This window comes from Sinohyriopsis cumingii, chromosome 9 (assembly GCF_028554795.1).
Source record: "Sinohyriopsis cumingii isolate HCF-2022 chromosome 9, ASM2855479v2, whole genome shotgun sequence".
Taxonomy (NCBI): Eukaryota; Metazoa; Mollusca; class Bivalvia; order Unionida; family Unionidae; genus Sinohyriopsis; species Sinohyriopsis cumingii.
In genome coordinates this window covers 119,216,655-119,237,617 of record NC_142969.1, presented here as the reverse complement: position 1 = coordinate 119,237,617, position 20,963 = coordinate 119,216,655, and the positions used below count along the sequence as shown (strand labels likewise).

The following is a 20,963-nucleotide window of genomic DNA, read 5'->3' as shown; positions in this document are numbered from 1 at the left end:
TTCTATGATACAATCTGCAAAGCAATAGATTTCGTAAAGAAAATCAAAGTTGTGTTTTGCGACATAGGTATATAATTTGACTCAGTGTGGCATAACAGACTCACAGATTAGAAGCTACTGGTATCACAGGTAGCCTTACAGAATGAAGTTCTGGCTAAAACAAAAGAAGACAACTAGTAATACTTCCTGGCTTGTTTTCAGACTAAATGTGTTGTTGTTGTTGTTGTTGTAGGGTTTAACGCCATTTTTCAGCACAAGATAGGCTATACATGGCGGCCAGTATTAATGGTGGAGGAAGAACCCAGAAAAAACCCGGAAAGAACCACCGACCCACGAGAAGCTACTGGCAAGCTTTCTCACATAACCACATTAGCCGAATCCGAGACTCGAACCGACGCAGACAGAGGTGAGATGGCAGTGATCCGTAACGGTGAGCGCTTTAGACCACTCGGCCACTCGGGGCCCCAGACTAAATGTGTATCAAATCTGGTACACTATATCAAGGAAAAAGCATGGTCAAGAAATAATCTAATGCGTTAACTCCCATCTAAAGAGGTAATCTTTAGAAATTATATTTACACCTTTCATACGTCCCTTACTTGGATAAGGTAATGTGGTTTGGGGTAACTGCACATTGCTTGAGAACAGAGAACTCGAAAAAAAACAAAAAAACTGAGGCAGTTAGAATTGTGACTGGTGAAGCGAAATTAGTATCAATTGAAATGCAACACGGAGAAATAGGATCAGAGAGTTTGAATCCGAATGACAGAAAATAAAAGCTGAGACTCTTGTATAAAATGAAACCCGGTTCAAGTTATCCCAATCTCACTTGGTTGATTCCACCAGCTGTTAGTGCTATTACTCTCTCTGACTTACATAATGTAAATAATTCCCAATCGGTACAGGTTAAATCAAGACTTTATTACAACTTTCGGCCATTCGGGAATGCAAAAGATTATTTATGAGGTATTTAACTTTAAATATCTTCCGTATGACGTAAACATTTGTATTTTCGATATAGTTCATAAATGTATTGAAACATCAATACAAGTTACACAAGTACGCATGTTAATATCACACGTGCATTTTTACTGGTCATGACCCTGCAAAAAAGGAATCCCCCCAACTTTCCCAAATGATTCATCATCGCCTCCTCAACGAATTGCTCTAGAAAATGCACTGTTCACTTTTAATCTCCATTTTTCTTCCTTATTATTTTTTTATTTATTTATTTATTTATTTATTTATTTATTTATTTATTTATTTATCTACCTCCCCTTAATATTTGAACCGCTCTCCAACTTTCTATACAATAGTTGACATATTGTAATTCACAATTTCACCAGCTGCCCAAATATTAAATGGAAACAATAATGTATATACAACAAATACCACGGGTAAAAACCTTCCTTGTTTGCGGCTAAACCACCGTAATGTTACCTGACACTCGAACCAATTAAGGTAAATATAAAGAGTGACATATTCTCTTTACGCCAACCCAGATGTCAGTCAGTGCTCTCTCTAATTCTGTATAGCCCTTTATATTAGCACCACTCATTATCATTAGAAGGCGCGTAGACTGAAAAAGGGAATCGAGGGTCTTAGATATAGATTTACGGTGCTGTTATTTTATAATTTCTCATAACTAAATGTATGCATGTATGTATGTATGTATGTATGTATGTATGTATGTATGTATGTATGTATGTACGTACGTACGTATGTATGTATGTATGTATGTATGTATGTATTTATCACAGCGATTTCTTTCTCCATACTGGTAACGCGAAAACCCTTGACTGTATTTGTAATCCTGATCTTACATAAGATCTTTCGTCTGCTTTGTTTAACTCATTTTTGTAAACTTTCCTTCGTCAGGACATAAGGAGATATACCAATCGCCTACAAAAAGATAACAAAGCCCAACACTGACAAGCACTTTCTAACATACAACTTCCAAGTCAGCAAGAGGGTACGATAAACTGTTCCCCTCGGTATCCCTTATCGTAGACGCATTGGAAACTAGTCATCATTCACAAAGCTCAATTGGGTCCCTTGCACATAATTTTGAGTGCATCCACTAATCCTAACGCTCCAGTAAGATTGGATATGGGTGTGTACCAAATCCCGTAAGGAGGTTTGACTTAATAGTATTTGTAACTTTTATAGTAGGTACAATGTCAAATTTCAACATGCCTTATTAATGTTTTAAAAATAATGTGCAAAGAGAGTTGTCCAGTTAAAATGATATATCTGTTTCGACATATTTGCTGACGTTTAAATAAATATTTAAAACAAATAATCTAATTAATACATGAAAGGTTGTCGGTGCAGTCACTGATTTCGTTTTCCATTTACGTGTTCAGCGTAAATGCGACAAAGCTTAAATTACGTAGTAACTGCAAATTAACAAATTTATATATTACAATTAATTAAGTATGCAAGAATATTACGTCATTTATTTTCTGAGTACTGGAGAAGCTTCAATACAGGGATCGTGTAGAACCTCCTTTAGAGTAGCTCCATGGAGTTACGGTAAATGTGTGCACACAACCCGTCTAGCGTGAGTTATTCTTACATGACTAAACCAAACCGCCGAAACATGCGACTACTTTGACGAATAAATGTGATCTAGTAACACTTACAATTCCAATGTACGAGTGTAGGGGACATCATATATAAGAAGCTACAATGATTACTTAGACTAATAACAGCCAGATGACATATACTAAGCAACAAGGTATAGGAAAGAGGTCTACAAATTTAGTTCATTATGGAAGGAGGTTATTATGACCTAGTTTGTTTTACAACTTTGAACATCGTAAGATTGATAGATAAGAGATAAAAAAGAAGAATTTTTATCAGATACGGTAGTAATCGTAAGCAACATTCATTCAATCTTTCGTTTACAAGTTCTTATATTGTTATTTATGTTCCTGACCTTTAGGGAGAGTATGAATTGGTTGCTTTTATGTCTTGAGTTAGATGGTCCAATGTTTGTTATATTTCAAATGTAATTATTCTTTTTAATTTGAACTTCTGTGCACAAAACGTTTCTGATATAATTCTAAGAGTAGTATTTTCAGTTTGTAAGGTTATTTAAATGTCATGGAGTTCTGCCAATGAAAAGAAGTGGAGCAGCGCACTGTTATGTAAACTAGCATACAGAGAGAGGGGGTGGAGTCAGGGCAGTCAAACAACCCGAGTTATAAGTAAAGTTAAACTCTTTATAAAATCATAATGAACGATGAACAACGGCAACTCAAGCTGAAAGATGCGCTTAAAACAATGTGGTTAATTTCTTGTAAATCCCTTAAGCAAATAATTTTGTAGAGCAGGCTGCCTATTTTAGAAAGATAAACGCATACTTATACAAATTCAAGTTCGTTGACAGAAAAGCTGCTCCTCATGAAAATAGTACCAAATATTAGCATTGCACGTAGAAAAATAAACGACACACATTTTGTACGTATGCTGGATAGCAATAGAAATTAAAGTATAATAATCATGTTTCATGAAGGAACGAATGGAAGAAATAAGATATTAGGATAGAAAGATTAGTTGGGTGACTAAATTACAACAGTGCTCTCCTTGATATCATTTTTAACATGAGTTGCAAAATATGTGCTAGAACAGTTGATCAATCATTACGCAACATTCTTAAGACGAATCCTTGCGAGTTTATATTTTATAACCGTGTTATAGGGTCCCAAAATGGGAACTCGCAAGTTCTTAAGTAAATCAGAGAACATTCAATAATGATGACAAATTGCCATCTTAGAATCTCACAAACTTAGACCTACTCTTTGATTTCATTGTTCGCTCAATGAATCAGTCAAATCAAGCCACCAATCTAATCAATTAATCAGTCCGATTAATCAATCAGTCAAATCAATCCATCGGACAAATACAATCTAAATCATCAGAAGACATTAATATTGCTTTTGGGGAAGTAACTTTCAGACAATCTTACGAGTCCACTGGAAAGAAATAAACAACTAAAAAGGAAATAAATTGATTCAATTAAAATCCGTCATGACATCTATTCATATGATCATTTTGTACAACTCTGACTAGTGAAATAGCTCATGTGGAATTGTATCAATCCGTCGGAGCTAATTTATGTATTCGTATAGAACTATTGCACAAGTTGCCATAAAAGTATGGTTCTATGCCAAGACTGATTTTATTGCATTTGTACGGCAAAGATCACTCTAGTTGAATAGTTAGTATTAAAACGATCTTCTCTAACACAATGATTTCTTTGCACGACAATAATGGGTCATGTCCAAGACTTGTAGAGTTACATTGGTCCATTGAGGTGTATTGACTTAAATCAGTACAGAGAATGCTACACAATAATTTCATGAGTTTATTGGACCAAGCAGAGTCACATAAAATAATATGCAACACGATGGGATATCAAAAATATGAAACTTCACATGCTATAGGAAAACTGTACTAATATGTCATAATAATTCAATACGAAAATTATACTGATCCGACTGGACCGATTGATGCTTGTTTTACATTCCAACCATCTGACTAGTACAATGGTTGCAATAAATACAGCAACTTTTGGTAGTGACCAAACAAAACAAAAAGCAAAGTAGAGTAAGATCAGTCCGTCTGTACTATTTGTCTCTTTTAATGACTGTGATAGTTACATCGATCCGCTAAGACTAACTCGTGTATTTATGTCAACTATCAATAGTCTCGTTGTCGTTGTCTTTCGCAATGGAGAAACAAAACACACTTTTGTCAATAGCTTAAAAATTATTCATACAATCCATTATATTGTGTTTGGACAAGATCAATCCGGTCATAGAAAAAAATCTAATTGCATTGCAAATTCCCGCCGTTGCAGATAAGTTTTTATATGACAACTACTGAACTCGTCCTAAATGTGTTATAAAGTGGAAGTTATCTGCCGCAGCTGCTTTGGTTCTGTGAATACGTCAATACTATTTATGAATCATTTGTACGGCGCCAGAATTTGAAATGTAAAATATCCTAAGTAGAAGTATGTATAACGATCGAAAATGGAATCAGATTTTCGATGCATCACTCCAAAGTATAATGTGATGGACATTGAGCCTGTGAATCCACGCGACGGTTTGTTCGAAGTACCGAGTAAAGCTATACGACTGTGGCACGAAGCGCTTTCGCAATAGAGAAGCAAAACGCTTTTGACACAGTCTATTAACCGAACTTATGGTATTGTTTCATGTCACCAGACAAGTAGGTGGTCATGACTCACAGAACAAAAATTTCAAAGATATGAACAGATACTTGTTAATAGAGGTTCTTTTTTTTACTATTCCGTGTTACAACGAGTGACCGTGACAAAATCTAAAGTAGGCTCAATTAAAGATACAAAGTGGGAAAACAAGAAGTCATGTTCCATGGATATGGATATTCCACATTTTCACTTGTTGGATTTCGGATTCACAAGTCACTGACTATAAAAAGAAGTAGAATCACAAAATGCCGCTCAACGCTTCATCCTCTTCTGCGAGTTCATTAGTACAGAAGGTATTCCTAAAATTCAAATCGTCTTTTCTTTCAGATATTTCTGGCATATTGTGTCACTAAAGTTTGCAACACATATACATAACTGTGGACTTGTACTCAGCATTGATATTAGCTATCTTCTTTCTGATACCTCATTGAAATATGCTGTCAGTAGTAACAACAGTATCCGCGTCAATGACAGTCACAACTCTTTAAAATCACAGCAATTCTCTAGAACGCATGGAAAATCATTCTTCGTTTTCACAGAGTAACTAATCGGAAACAAGAGCTATCGAATTATGATTAATCAATTTTATTTGACATTACCTTTTAATACTTATATGAATGTGTTTCACAATAACAAATTATGTTATTTCACGTCCAATTACATTGGTCGGTACATTTGGACCACGATGCTCAATAAAAAGTAGCTTTAGTATTAATTATTTATCCCACTCAAGTCTTGCATCTTACCGCAGATCAAATTACTTTCGTAGTAATACTCAAAGAACAAATCCGAGAAAGCTTGGACAGAAATTATCACAATTATTACGAAATAAAAATAACGTAATGGCTAATCCCCTCCTGAACATTTATCACTTGTAACGAATTCAACAATTTACAACGATCGTTTTGGCCAATTACTTAATAAAACTCACAAAATGTGCTGATTGAGTATCGTCTGCCTTTAGTTCGTCTTAACTAGGATTTTCCAACGGCAAAACATTGTCCATCATCATTTCTGTCAGTTTGTTGTCGATTTTGTGAGGAAACAGCTCTCACTCCTACCAAAGACATCAAAAGCAAAAACCGAGTCTTCGAGTGGTTTTGACATCCTTTACCTTGAACGAAATACTGAGTTTAATGATTGTTTACTCTAAAATCGTATAGTGAAACATAGTGAGCAATACAGCTGCTCTGTTGGTGGTTGTCATTCCTTTCAAAGTGGATTCTGACATAGTGTTTTTACGATGAAGGATGAAACACGTATCCTGTCAGTAAATCGCATTTTGATAGCGCGAATATCAGAATAAATAAAATGAGACTTTATATCAAGTCGTATATTCCCTGATGGAAGACGCACGCTGAAATTACATGTTGGAAAACGAGTATGGACTTGTTACGGATGCATCCTCTGTACCGAGGAGCTCGACACCGATGACACAGTTTGGAAGATATGATAAAATCAGCTTTTTGTACGATGGCAGCCACATTAAAATCTATTTTAATTCTAGAATTGAATGCTTTTAAAAATGCGGCCTTCATGCATGGAAAACAATTTCAGCAAAACATACTTTTTGACCAACAAAGTTACAAACTATGGTTGTTATAGACAGGAAAAATGGTGATTCAGACTGAAATGGAGCTCCTTGGTTGCCAAGACACACCAGTAAATTCCACCCAAACTTGCTCTACACAACAGCAAGGCCAGGTCATAAAGATGCGTAATAAAACATTCAGACCTCATTAGCACGACGTTGAAAAGAGTACGAAAGAAACACTGTCAGAGATTTTGACGCTTTTTATGACTAAATAGTGAAACACCGAGATTCTTAAGAATGTTCCTATTCAGAACGCGATCGGCTTGCTATTGCTAACGGAAACAAACTAAAATCGAAGACTTTAGAAATAAGAATGTTGATAATAGGATAATATCAGTGATCCAGACAATAACCGTCCTCGCCACCATCCAGTTGTCTCTGTAACAGCGATCCTACTCAATTATAGGCAGAAATAGTGTGCATTATTGTCTTTGTATGTCTTTCACATCCAAATATAAAAATAGCAGAGCACTCCACTCTCATGTCTTGGACGGTATAGTATGATATCATATTTGTGTGCATGTTTGTGAACACTCCTACTCTTTTTGTTTCATAGTATGTTGGTATGTCAGGTATATGCGTAAGTGCTCATATCCATTTCTCTCCATGCCCTTCATGTATGATTGTGTGTGTATGCATACGTTTGTAAATAGTGCTTATGGATATTCCTACCGATTTCATGGATTTGTGTTTATGTGTAAACACTTCTGTCGTTTTCGTTGGTTGGTAAGTGCAAGTGTTGGCCAGAAGATAAGTGGGTGATGGTCATTCAAACTGCATATTTAAGTGTTGGTGTTGGTCAATACGAATTAGTGACGGTCAGTAGGCGTATGCCTCCTCCCCCTACAGATCTTTCATTTTCATCTTAAGGGCAATTTTCACATCACATTTTCAATCCAGGCATAGCTGCTTATACATAGCATTTCCAGTTTCTCCAATACAGTCCCATGCTGTTAATGCTATAGACGTGTTTATATTTTCTATCCCCACCTCATTGTAATCACTTAATGTTTATCCCATTTATGCCTCTATATTTCCTGGCACATGGTCCCTGTGACGTTTGCACGCATTGGGGTGGGGTTCTTCCAATATATTTTAATTAAATTATGATGAAAGTTCCACCCTGGCTCATGAGGTTAGAAAGTTAAATTAGTGACGAGGTAGATTTACAGCTCTGAGCCCCCAGTCAGCAATGCCGACGGCTAAATTATAGAGAACACGAAGATGAAATTCAATCAATAACAATTTAATAAATTAGATAATTTAAAAACGATAACTTTCAATCACCCGTCTTTCCCTCGACCAAGTGACAGCCTAATTCATCCCGTGATTTACAGTGTGAGTTCGATTTTCCCCCTGTCCTTGCATCTACTCATCTCTTTCTTTCCCGCTAATTCCCTCCTTCTTTCCGTTCCTCTAACACCTCCTTCGACTCCGTTTCCCTCTCTACTATCTCCTCCTCCAATTTCGCTCCCAGACTTCAACTTCTCCTGACTTCTCTCCTTTCTTCTCCTTTCCTCCGTCTCTCTATCTGAGACTACGGGACCAAACTGTAACTGGTCTGTCCCTCAAAGCTTCCTGTGAAAAACCACAAGGCGTTAACATATGCTTTATCTCACCTCACACTAGATCAACAATTAATCATCGGATAAGGCTAACACTGTTTCTGTCACGCATGCGTACACATCGAAATTCCCACACACTTCTTGCAGGGTAAACAATGGCGTAATAACACGGTATCAGCGAATTGTCATACAGACATCAATACATTGCGTCACATCAGTATATACACATATATATTTAATCTCATTGTACTACAATCTGACAACAATCAGACGCATGTCTGTACATTTCACAAATATTCAACAATGGCAAAATCAATAATCACATGAACACATGTGTTAGTCTACTATAAAATACCCACATCGCGAATTACAATATTAACTCTTACGACGGCTAGCAAGCTATATAATTCTTTTCAAATATCAACTCATTTCTTCAAAATATGCAAACATATTAACAAAACAAAGTAATTCTTCGTACTACGATTCTAGTAATAATAAAGTATACATACGACCTACAATTAAAATGCAGTCACATTCCGCAAAGACCGAACAAATAGCTCACTGACCTTATTTGAAGCTCTCTGTACTTAGAATTTCCTGCTCTAAGATTTTCCCGCCAATAACGAATGGCTATTCGGTGTTACGCTAACCTCTCCTCTGGGTAATTTCTCTTGGCGAACTAATTCTTGCCGGAAGACGCGGAGATATCATTCTACCCAAATCAGGGTCTCTCCCCTATCTCGATTCTGATTGGGTGGCGCTGTAATCCAGTCCTATCGTCTTAGCGGCCAGTTCAACCTGTCTGTCTGTCTGCAGGGAAAATAAGTTAAGACACTCCCACTTCTTCAGGCAACTTCTTTTGATCTTGGACAAACGTTTCCACAACTAGGTGATAATTGGCTATCTGATGGCTTCGCAACTCCTAGGTCCGGCTCTCCACTTTTAGCTACGGCAATATTACGTAATGGATTAGCGGTAGCCTGCGGCAATGTTTAACATCAAACAACGGCTTGTCAGAATTACTTTGATTATACATGTTTCAAACTGGGGCTACTCTGGGTCGGGGTAAACATGACAGTCCCATTAACAAACCCCACCCATACTACGAGTATGATAGCTGTCAGACTAATTGCTATGGAACGATTTCGATTCGTCTTAGTGTGGATCGATGTATTTGTACAACTACGGTACTATACTAGAAGCTGATATATTAGTTCATACAACTGTGCAGACTGAGTACTGTATTTATATTGCCGTTATGTGAATAGTCTTATCTTTTATTCAGATTTTAGGTATTAATTTAGATCATTTTCTTCAGTACAGACAGTTAACTCTGTGGTAAGTATCAGGGAGCGATGGGTTTATTTAAACATTTCAATGCTAACCCAACATCTGAAAATTTGAACAAAACACCGCATAGAAATAGCTTGAGATCGTCATACCATGACAGGGAGCATGAGATTAACCTGAAGATGCTACGTCCGAGGTTTATCTCTCCTCCATGAAATCAACATGGACATAGTGCATAATTAACTGACAAAAACTGAAGGATACCCTTCCTCTAAATTCAAAATCTGTGAAGGCTGAGGATTACTGTGATACAGACACTCTCAGTGACCTCCGAGACTCTCTTGATCGAGCCTAAGACATTTCTGCTGCACTAGTATATCCACTATTAACGTTGGAAACACGCGATTCAGTTCTCAATCTAATGTTAATCATTGTTCAATACATTTGGAAACTGGTGACTTAACGTCATCTTGGCGAGAACAGATAGTAATACAAGTATTTTATCCTGGAATGTACCATGCTGATCCTTCCAACTATCGTCCTGTATCAAGAACACGGTTTATTTGTAAAAACATGGAACAGATAGACAATGATATACTCCTATGGTACCTCTGGCTAACTACTGACAGAGGTTCAATGTGGATTCAGGCGCCTGTGAAGCACAATAGCCAATTATGCCAGACTAAAATAGTTATCATGTCAGACTAGAATAAACCAACATGTCAGACTACATTAGTCCACCATGTTATATTACACTAGCCTACTATGTCAGACTACAATAGCCCACTATTTCAGACTAGAACAGCACACCATTTCAGATTAGAATAGCCCACTATGTCAGACAATAAAAGCCCACCATGTCAGACTACAATATCCAACTATGTCAGACTAGAATAGCACACCGTTTCAGTCTAGAATTACCCACTATGTCATGCTACAGTAGCTCACTTTGTCAGATTAGAATAGTACAACATGTCAGACTAAAATAGCTCACCATGTCAAACCACAAAAGCCCACTATGTCAGACTACAATAGCAAACCATGTCAGAATAAATGCAGTGATTAGAAAAGCTTTCATCAAGAGAGAACATGTATTTGCCGTCATTGTTTTCGATAATACTTGATGTAAGTACCGTATAATGATTGATCTATTAAATCTATATCGAAGGGGCATTATCTGTGATACTTAATAGTAGAGCTGGCTACAGCGGAAAATGTTGTACCTTGGGATACCGCGGTATTTCTGAACCTATCTTATTTCTGTCTGTCAATAGTTTGAGAAATATTTTGCACCGGTTTATAGCAAAATAACACAATGTTATATGCATAATATTATTTGGAAAAAATATTAATTATCTTGGGATAAAATGAAAGAACATGTGACTATTTTTTCATACACCATAATTACAGAATATACACTCTACATCCAAGCAAATTTCAGGACGAATTTCACAGAATAGCAGTACTTAAATACATTCCGTTTTTATTCAGAAATCTCATTGCTTTATAATACTTTCAAACTTTCCATTTGTATTTTATCATTACAAAAATCATTGATGCATTAAACTTAAGTATATATTTTGAACAAAACGAAGATTCGGTCTTTTTGTAACACGTGGAACAGATTTTTAAGAATGACTTTGGATATTTTTACAAGACAATTCTAAATAAATGTGTTATGTTTTCTTCACTTTCTTTAATATTTCAACAGTTAGCAAAGAATTGAAATGCAAGCAAACATACAACTCCCAGGGTATATAGCATTGATGAAAAAGTCTCAACAACATTATTGTAACAAGAAGTAAGTGTTCTAAGTTTGCGTCAGATTCGAAACAGTTCCTGGTCTCTGACATGTCTACCTTTATGTTGCAAATATGTGTCAGTTGTAACTTCAGATTTACAAAAACAAGTTCGATTCACCAGTAATAATAATAAAAACGTTTAATGTTCCTTAAATTAAACTTGCTCCTTAAAAAGGTAAATAAACATACATCCATACATCCATACATACATACATACACACACACACACACACACACACACACACATATATATATATATATATATATATATATATATATATATATATATATATATATATATATATATATATATATATATATATATATATATATATATATATATATATATATATATATATATAATTCCTCAGACCAAATTATTGAAACTCTGTAGCTGAAATAGTTTTTAGGTGCTTTTTTTTTGTATATAGATGATTTACATTGTGGAATGTTTCTTCTCTATGTCGTCAGTGATGCAGCTGGGAACGACATGAAACGGGTGCACGGAGCAAAGTTTGTTTCCTCTCCCATTTCTTGAACCATATTGCTTAAGGTTGTTGGGCCCAACATTCAGCACTTTATATCAATTATCAAACTCATCTGACGACTGACGATCAAATCATGTAGCCTTTGTCCCTTAATTATCGGTCGACAGCTGTGCTCTAGCAATTAAGAAGGAATGGGTCATTCTACATTAAATTTGCTTTAATTACAGTAATCAGTTAGGCACCAAGTTAAATATCTAAGTAAACACGGATAACGTTTTTTTCCGAATGTGGAGGCATTTCTAAATATGATTTGAATCTTGACATGATTGCCTGAGTCCTTCTTGCTTGGTCTGGAGTTTTAAAAACAAAATCCAATACAAGATTGGTAGGAAAGTACTCTCTCTCTCTCTTATGTCTGGTATCACTTGGATAACAGCTTCATCTGAAAACTCATTGTCAAATATTTTGTCTACGATAATGCTATCCACGTCAACTAACTCTAATTTCTCCGCCTAGATACCGTCAAAATGAACATAAACTGCTCGTCGCTAATTACAGTATTCTCCTATTATTCCCAGTCACAAAAGCGACAATCTTCACCAAATATGACTGCATTTCTTGAAATTACAAACGTGTGTTGGCATTTTATAATAATTTAGAATGTATAATTTTCAATCAATCCGGATATTTTATAAGTGGACTATTGTTTAATATTTCAAGTTGCAAAAGTAGTTCCAGGCTGTGTGTGCGATATGGAAGTTTTATGAGTGCGATACGGAATCACATACTGAATATCTGTATGTCACGCCAGATCGGCCATGAAAGATTAAATGGGTATTCATTTTTTTACATTTGTAACATTCACCATTAATTTGTGACACTTTCTTTAACAAAATGAAAGTTAATTTGTTCAGCTATTTTGAAAATGAATACTGAAAACAGGATGTTGATATCATTTAAGTCTATACAAGATTCCTCGATAATTTCCGTGCATTCTTGTTGACGGAAACTACCGACGTACTCGTAGAGTTGTAAAATACAGTGGTACGTACCAGCGGGGAAAACAAAACAACGGTTTACTTGTAATAGCGTGCACCCCTATTTAATAGATATAAATCTTCGATCCAATGTGTGTGAGACATTTTCTGAAAGTTATTCTCAGAAAATGACTGTGCTTCGGGGCAACATATTCCTAGTCACCCTTTTTAACCTTAAAAAAAGAGCTGAAAAACGAGCATGTCATTGCTGCGCTGTCCAGGGCCCATTGGAATCGTAAATAAAAGACAAAATTTTCCATTTATTTTTTTCAGTATTTAATACACATGCTTTTTAACAATACAAATATACAATATAAGTAAACTGATATATTTTCTGAGAGTTTAAAACAATCTTGACATGGTCATATCCTTCATACGGTCTAAGGTACCTCGATTTTTGACGTAAAACATTGTTTACATTTATATTTGTTGAAAATACTTGAAAACCAAATGAAGCTAATAAGGCATACGTTTCGTCAGAATATAATAAAATGCTAAATATATTGATAATTTTTTCCGGTCACGTTACTAAATTCACGTGAATTGCTTTAGCAAATTCTATTTCATACACATGAACACATCTCTTTCACCTATTCACTACTAGTTTAATAAAATTAATTTCTTGATATTTTAAAGCCTAGGTTAGGTGTATAGTACTCTCTATGTTTAGCCTAAGAGAAATCAATATTTATAAGGAAGAAAAAAGAGATGTGCTTGAATGATCACGACGAACATACATATGGAGATCAATCAGACATTTTCGTCCCACGACTATAGTGAACATATATATATTTGTTGAAATCAGGCTGTTATTTACTAACTTTTAGAATTTAGAATTATAACATCTTTTCCACACACACACACACACACACACACACACACATATATATATATATATATATATATATATATATATATATATATATATATATATATATATATATGAATGAATATCAAGATCATTAAATCATTTGATGGACCAGGTAATATTGTGTTTGAGCAAAACAAACGCTTACTTCGCCATCACATTTTCATTTTGAATATATGTAATAATGTACATTTCCACAAGCTACAGCAGATTTAATACTTACATACATACATGTATAACATTCGTTAGATTTTGTCTGAACTGGTAACAGGTGGTGGGTGTTTTCATTGTTGTCGCTATTTAATTGGTGTGGGTTCAATCCTTTTATAGCTTGTCATTCATCGTGATTTAGTTTTCTTTCCCCAGCTTTTCATAGTATGCCTCTTCCTCGAGCGTTTGGACTAAATGCCCTTGTAAATATATATACTTGGTTACATTTCGTTATCTTGAACAGCTGAAATCACAACTAGCAAAACCCTCATCAACCTTATCTTGTGGCATTCCTTGACAAAATACTCTCTTCTGTCATGTAAAGCCGTTCGCATAAGACAATAAATACATGTCGTTTGTCATGTCTATTCTACATGTCAGAGAGTGAATTTTCACATTTCGAGACAAAGTTTGTGATATTTTTATGCGTATTTGGTCATAGTAAAAAATTTATATTATGTGGACAGGTATGTAGGTAGAATCATAATAATTTGCATATGTATCGTGTATTTATCGTCCCCATCTGAAAGAGGATTTCATTTTTAACCCCACAAACATTTCACTATTGTAATGGTTAAATATATGTATACATTAGCGTCTGGCTTTTGTCTCTACGGTGACACTATGAACTAGTGTAACACAACTCTCAAAAGCCTACAAAGACTCAAGCGTTCGGAAAATTAATTATACGAATGTTTATATCTATACTCTACTATGTAAAAAGTTAGACCAACGTTTATAGTTCTCAAAGTTATAGTTGTAAACAAAGTATATACATTTATTTCGACATTTTCACAATACGTAAAACACTCTGGATTTTAAGCATAATATAGGAAAGCATAGTTATAACAAGCAGTGATCATTCTACAGAGCTAAAAATATGCATATGATCGTCGTTTCAGAGAAACAACTAGCAAAGTATGCTTTCCTCTACTGCAGTGTTTCGTCTGTGTAATGGGTAGAACGTTTCATCCCCTTAATCGCTTTAGATACAACGTTCTTATTTATACAGTTCTATAAGTACACAGTAGAAGCTGATTTCGCCCAAATCTTGCATAGGCGAATCGATCAGCAAGCGTCACTATTTACATAAGAAGGGCAGTTGTCCACCAGACTCATAACGAGGGTAGTTGTCCGCCTGACCATCTCTCTCTCTCTCTCTCTCTTTATATATATATATATATATATATATATATATATATATATATATATATATATATATATATATATATATATATATATATACACACACACTAGTTTCCGGTTTCCGTAGTTCACTGGTTAATGTGACTTGTTTTTGATAACGAGCTTGTTCCAGTAGTTGCGTTATTGCTTTCACTCTTTGACACAGTGCCTGGTTCTCCACGTTTCCTGTTAGGATTTCTGCAACTGCAAAGAATATCATTGAAAGCTTCGCGGAAATTCCTGTGTGTTGTGTAATACACGATCCAGTTGACAGAGGGATGCAGATGGGCCCACATGGCTATGTACGAGTGAGCTTCGTGAGAGAAAGAATCGTTGTGGTCTACTGCAATTGCAAGTGCATATGGGATCCAACACACCGAAAATACTGCATAAATTATGAAAAAAGTCTTTGCCACTTGAACTTTGACGCTTTTCTGAAGAGAATTATTATTAGTCGAGAGCATCATATTTGATCTATGGCGGGCGACGTAACAATAAATCAGGGAGTAGCAGACACCGATGAGGATCATGGGTACCCATACAAGGACGACAGAGAAAACGATTGTGAAATTGTGCGTAGCCATCCTGTCCCAAATGCAAAGTATCGCCTTCCGGTCAAATTGGTGATCTCCTATTTTCGCGAGATTCAGCAAAACGAGAAATACTCCGAATATGTAAAATCCCACGCAGAAGCAAATACAATTTCGTTTCGTGAAAAGTTTGGAGTAGAGCTTTTGATGGCAAATACGGATGTACCGGTTGAAGCTAAGAGAGCCAATTGACATCAGTGATCCTATACAGGAGATGGTGCAAAGGCTTCCGATTGTCTGACAAAGTCCAGGTACTGAGTTGAAGAATTTTTCACCCTCTAATTTAGCTATAAAGCAAGAAAGAAAACATACCACCGGTTAAACAATACAAACCATAGATATTAAATTCTCAACTTTTTCTGAGTCTTTTAAAGCGGAATGTTTCCGTCAGTTGCAAAGATATTAAAAATCCAATAATATTTACAAAGGAAGGAGTTTGAATTTGTAATTGCCTTTTACGTGTATAGACATAAACACCCAACACTACACAAATAGTAACACACCATACTCATTGGTTTTTCTAATGAAAGTGTTCTAAAAAGTTAAACGTTTGTACGTCCATCTTTCTGGCAAGAAAGCTATTTTAGGATAATTGTAGACATCGATACACATGCCCATTTAAATTGAATTTGCAAGCCAAGCAAACTAACTAACCAAATTACAGGATTTTCTATATACATAAATATAGTTTTCTCCAAGAACGAAGCAGATCGATGGGATAATTATTTCTTCAATTTCATTATTAATTTACCGATTGATTTATTTAACAAATGAAGGAGGGAAGGAAGAAAGAAAGCACGCTAGGAAATATGGTTCATGTTCATGGGAGACTAATAAAGATTATTGTGTATGGATGTGTATTATCGACTTCTGATATTATATAATGTACTATACAGAGGCGTAGCTGGGGGGGGGGGGGGCAGGGGAGTACATATGTCCCCGGGCGCCAAGGTACAGGGGCGCCAAAATGAGGCTTACAACGTTACATTATAATAAGTAAACAAGGGTAATATTCAAAAATGTGATTAAACGGGGAGGGGGCTGGGGCGCCAATTTTATAGTTCGTCCCCGGGCGCAAAATATCATAGCTACGCCTCTGGTACTATAATATAAAGAGTTCACACCCTGCCAAATGTAAGTACTTGTAATACGCATGACAACTGTAGGTAAATCGACAAGGATATCGACGAATGTTACAAAAGTCTTATATGACGCTAGGAACCAGAAATGTAAATACACTCAAACCGGTCTTAAGTAACTGACATGATAGCGATCCCATTCATGTCTCCATTGTGTGCTTTTAAGAACAATTGACTGTATTTACCCACCGACAATGTTCATAGGATCTGCAATCGCTGTCACATACAAATCCGACATAGCCAGGTTGACGATGAAGACTGACTCAATGTTCCTTAACTTTTTATGAGTGGCCACAGCAATGAGGATTAGAATGTTGCCAAAAGTGCCCGCCATGGATGCTATGGAAACCATGATGATGCTTGGTATAGCAATATGAGGATTCGTCTGGAGAAATTCGTATCTTCCAAATATGTCATCGTCATCAAAGCTGGTGAATGGCGTTGTGGAATTAACGGTCATTTTATTGCATTCAACGGCTCGTCGCCTTCAAATGTTTTACCTTCCTTAGCGGCTGTTTATGGTTATGAAGGGTAAGTTTTATAGACACTGAAACTGAAGAAATGTCAAAATTGACAAATTGGCAAGGTACAACAGATTTCACGCACTGTAAGATCAACAAGACATTCTGAACTGCAATCATAATATATTGATTAACAGAACGTCTTACACTTACATGATAGGAATCCACAAATAACTTTTTTGATATTGTTGTAATTTGTTTTAAAAGAAACGTAAAGGTTAAATGGTAAAAAATAATTAACACAAAACCATTTTGTGGCATTTTGCAATAGGAAGTTAGCATTAGTATTGACACAGAAATCGTTCTAAGCCTTAATATTCTATCTTACAACTCTTCAAGCCGTCGATTCGTTTCCATTTCTATACCCTTTAATTAGTCACCTAAAGAAGAGGTTATAATAGGGGACAAAAGAGTATAGTTTCTCAAAACTAATCATTAACATCTTTTAATAAAAATAACCAAATACTATTGGTCCAAAAAGTACAAAATAAAACTCAACGCCAGCAAAATGGCTTGTAACTTAAACATTTTGAAAAAGATATTTATCCCCAAAACTGAAAACTACCATTCTGGTAGGATGGATGATATACTTAAAGATTTTGAGCAAGAGATCTAAAAATAAGGCACGTGTTTAACCTGTTTGGGTACTTTGGTAGGTACTGGGGATAGGCTCTATTGTATCGTTCTTTATAGACTTAAACTTCCTTCTTTACAATGTGCGAAACCACCGATATGGCTGACCTATTTTTGTTTATACACATTTGAATACATCCCAGAAACTCAGATAAGTATGTACTTAATGGAAAGTTCATGGCTTGATATACGTACATCTAATATGTTTGCCTGTATAAATATGTCAATACGTAAACAGTGATTTGAGGTTGCTCTTTTACAAGACTTTTCAGACTTTCAGTGTTATTTCAATTTGCCATAAATTTCAAGATCTCAAAAACAATTACCTTTAACGACGGTGGTTTGTCTGTTGATTTAAAAGTGTAATAAAAATAGTAAAGAGTCTCATTTATTCCACGCTATTGTTCTGCTGCATTAACCCCTGCAATATTGGAAGCATATATGTACTTTTACAGAAGTGGATAATCCAAGTCGTTGTCTTCTTACATTTGCTAAACATAGTCATGTTACATGTATACGACATGATCTTGAAAAGATGGTAATTTTAAACTTGTATTCTGAATATTACAATATATACATGTTCGAATTTGAACTTACGAATCATCTCAAATTAGCTTCACACTCTTAAGATTTATTCTGTAAATGTCGTGCATTTTCTATTTTTATTGACAAAGCTGACAGACTATACACATGGAAAGTACTTCTCCTGCTTTACACAAAGAGTTTAGGACTACGTTGCTGACATTTATATCCAAGATGAATGCTATCAATAAAAGGTTTATATAACATCATACATTAAAGTATTTAATACGTGGGGATTCTTATGAAGTTTGTAATAGAGCAAAGACAAAGTAGCAAAGTTTAGTAGCTTGATTTAATCGTGTCCAGATGACGTGGTTCATGTATTTAATTCAATCATAAAACAATGATTAATCTATTGAATATTTGTATATTAGGATACTATTAGTGACATTATCATGGAATGTTTAGAGTTAGCAAATTCAGACGTTGAATTTAAAACGTAAATTCCACCTTTTACTATCGGTACAAAGTTGAGAAAAGTCAAATTAACGTATCTAGTCAAACCAACAATACATTTGTCTTTTTAAAATAATTAAAATTCATTTGCTGAAACCTGACCAATTATTCTAGAATTGTTTTTAGCATTAAACTAAGATTCACAAAATAAAAAGTTGAAAACATCAGATAAAATAACTGGAGTACCACTACGTTATAGAAGATCTGCAGTCAGGCAGAGAGACTCAAAAATAATTCTGGACGTGATAAATAAGTTACAGACAACCACTATTATCACTGAGACCCGACTTCAACAAATTAATAGAATAAGAGGCCTGGATTCTCAACGGATTCAGATCAACTTTATTGCATTATTAAAGAAATCACTCAACTACAAATGTTATCTTGGAACACGGAGGCCCCACCATGGTGACTGAAAACTGACAGAAATCAACAGATGTAACCAAGGTATGACAGACGGATGGATAAACATTGGTAATTATACATGCCCTATCATAGTCATCGTCGGGCATAAACTAGAGAACAGTTACTGTGAGGTTAGATGCTTACCTTAATATTTAGACCTTTACTGAATAGATACGCCCAACAGCTGCCAAAATAGTAAGTGTATATAGGAATTTGCATTCTATATATGACAAGGCTAGAAACTTCCTTGTTAGGGGAAAGCCGTTGTACTTTTACCTGACATACTCCAATGAGTTAAGGTAAATCGAAAGATTAACAGGTTCTCTTTATGGAAACATAGGTCACGGTCAGCGCTCTCTCTTATACTATAAAGACCTTATTATTAGCAGCCACTCATTATCTTGAGAATGCGCCTTGATTCTAAAAGGCCTCAGTGACATCATTTTTATTTATGTAAACATCACAGCAATTTAGTTCTCCTTACGGGCAGCACTCATTCAGGAGGAACACCACATCCTTGATTATTTTCACAATACTGATCCGACACAAGATATACTTGCAGCTTACACATTAAAACAATGATTTTCGGCTGCTTGTTTCATTATTTAACTTATTTGTGTAGATTTTCCTTGGTCAGGACACAATAGGATATACTGAAACTTTCCCGGCCTGTCATATAATTGAACAAATAATTTATCTCCCTAGAATATAAGGTATAAATTTAAAAAGATCTTACAGAATTGTAAATTAAATCCCAAATAATCTTAAAAGATCTGTTTGAAATATATGGAGATCACAATGAATTCCAGTGTTGTTCCGAATGAATTCCAAACTGAGAGTCCTAATGTACACATAGCCTGGAATATTATTGATGTGCCAACCGTCACATCGATATAATCCCAAATGTGTCTAAATGAATTCACATTAATCTAAAAAAATGATTTAGTGCGAACGTACGATTGAGCACTTTGTGATTCTAGCGGGTAATTTCAATAACTAAAACCTCCAAAAATAAAACTGAACCCACTTGAAATGTATTCCTCTTAACACTCATATTAAGGTAGGAATAAAGAATTTCTGTTTTCTTCTCCCTTTTATAAAAACTTAAGTCATAATATGAGGACCAGGGTGATGGTCAAATGTTCATTGCTAGAACATACTAAGCTATCAACAATATCAGGTCCGTTATTAAAACTGTAGTAAAGAACATGACCAACAGCATCGTGCACCAGCAGTTCCTGAGGAGAAAACCTATGTCCTGACTTCAAATTCAAGTAAACATGTTTATCAACAAATACTAATAATCTTAAAATATCATCTACAGTCATAACAGCGATTTTATATGTTGTTTTCCAG

General features: G+C 35.3%; 1 protein-coding gene across 1 annotated transcript; it reads right to left on the bottom strand.

Moving 5' to 3' along the window:
- Positions 1 to 13,270: 13,270 nt before the first annotated feature.
- LOC149792578 (melatonin receptor type 1B-A-like) lies at positions 13,271 to 19,898 on the bottom strand. Its single transcript, XM_089971198.1, has 3 exons — positions 19,752 to 19,898; positions 17,200 to 17,563; positions 13,271 to 16,158 (listed from the first exon to the last, which is right to left on the bottom strand). Exons 2-3 carry the CDS (start codon positions 17,468 to 17,470, stop codon positions 15,371 to 15,373), a joined length of 1,059 nt encoding a protein of 352 aa, XP_089827324.1. The 5' UTR covers positions 17,471 to 17,563; positions 19,752 to 19,898; the 3' UTR covers positions 13,271 to 15,370.
- Between the last annotated feature and the right edge of the window lie 1,065 nt (positions 19,899 to 20,963).

What these genes read in the sequence shown, in the direction of transcription:
- LOC149792578 (XM_089971198.1), bottom strand. Translation starts at nt 17,470, where the DNA reads ATGACCGTTAATTCCACAACGCCATTCACCAGCTTTGATGACGATGAC. An exon ending in AGATCCTATGAACATTGTCG is followed by an intron (nt 16,159 to 17,199) that starts GTGGGTAAATAC and finishes CTTGCTTTATAG; the next exon opens with CTAAATTAGAGGGTGAAAAA.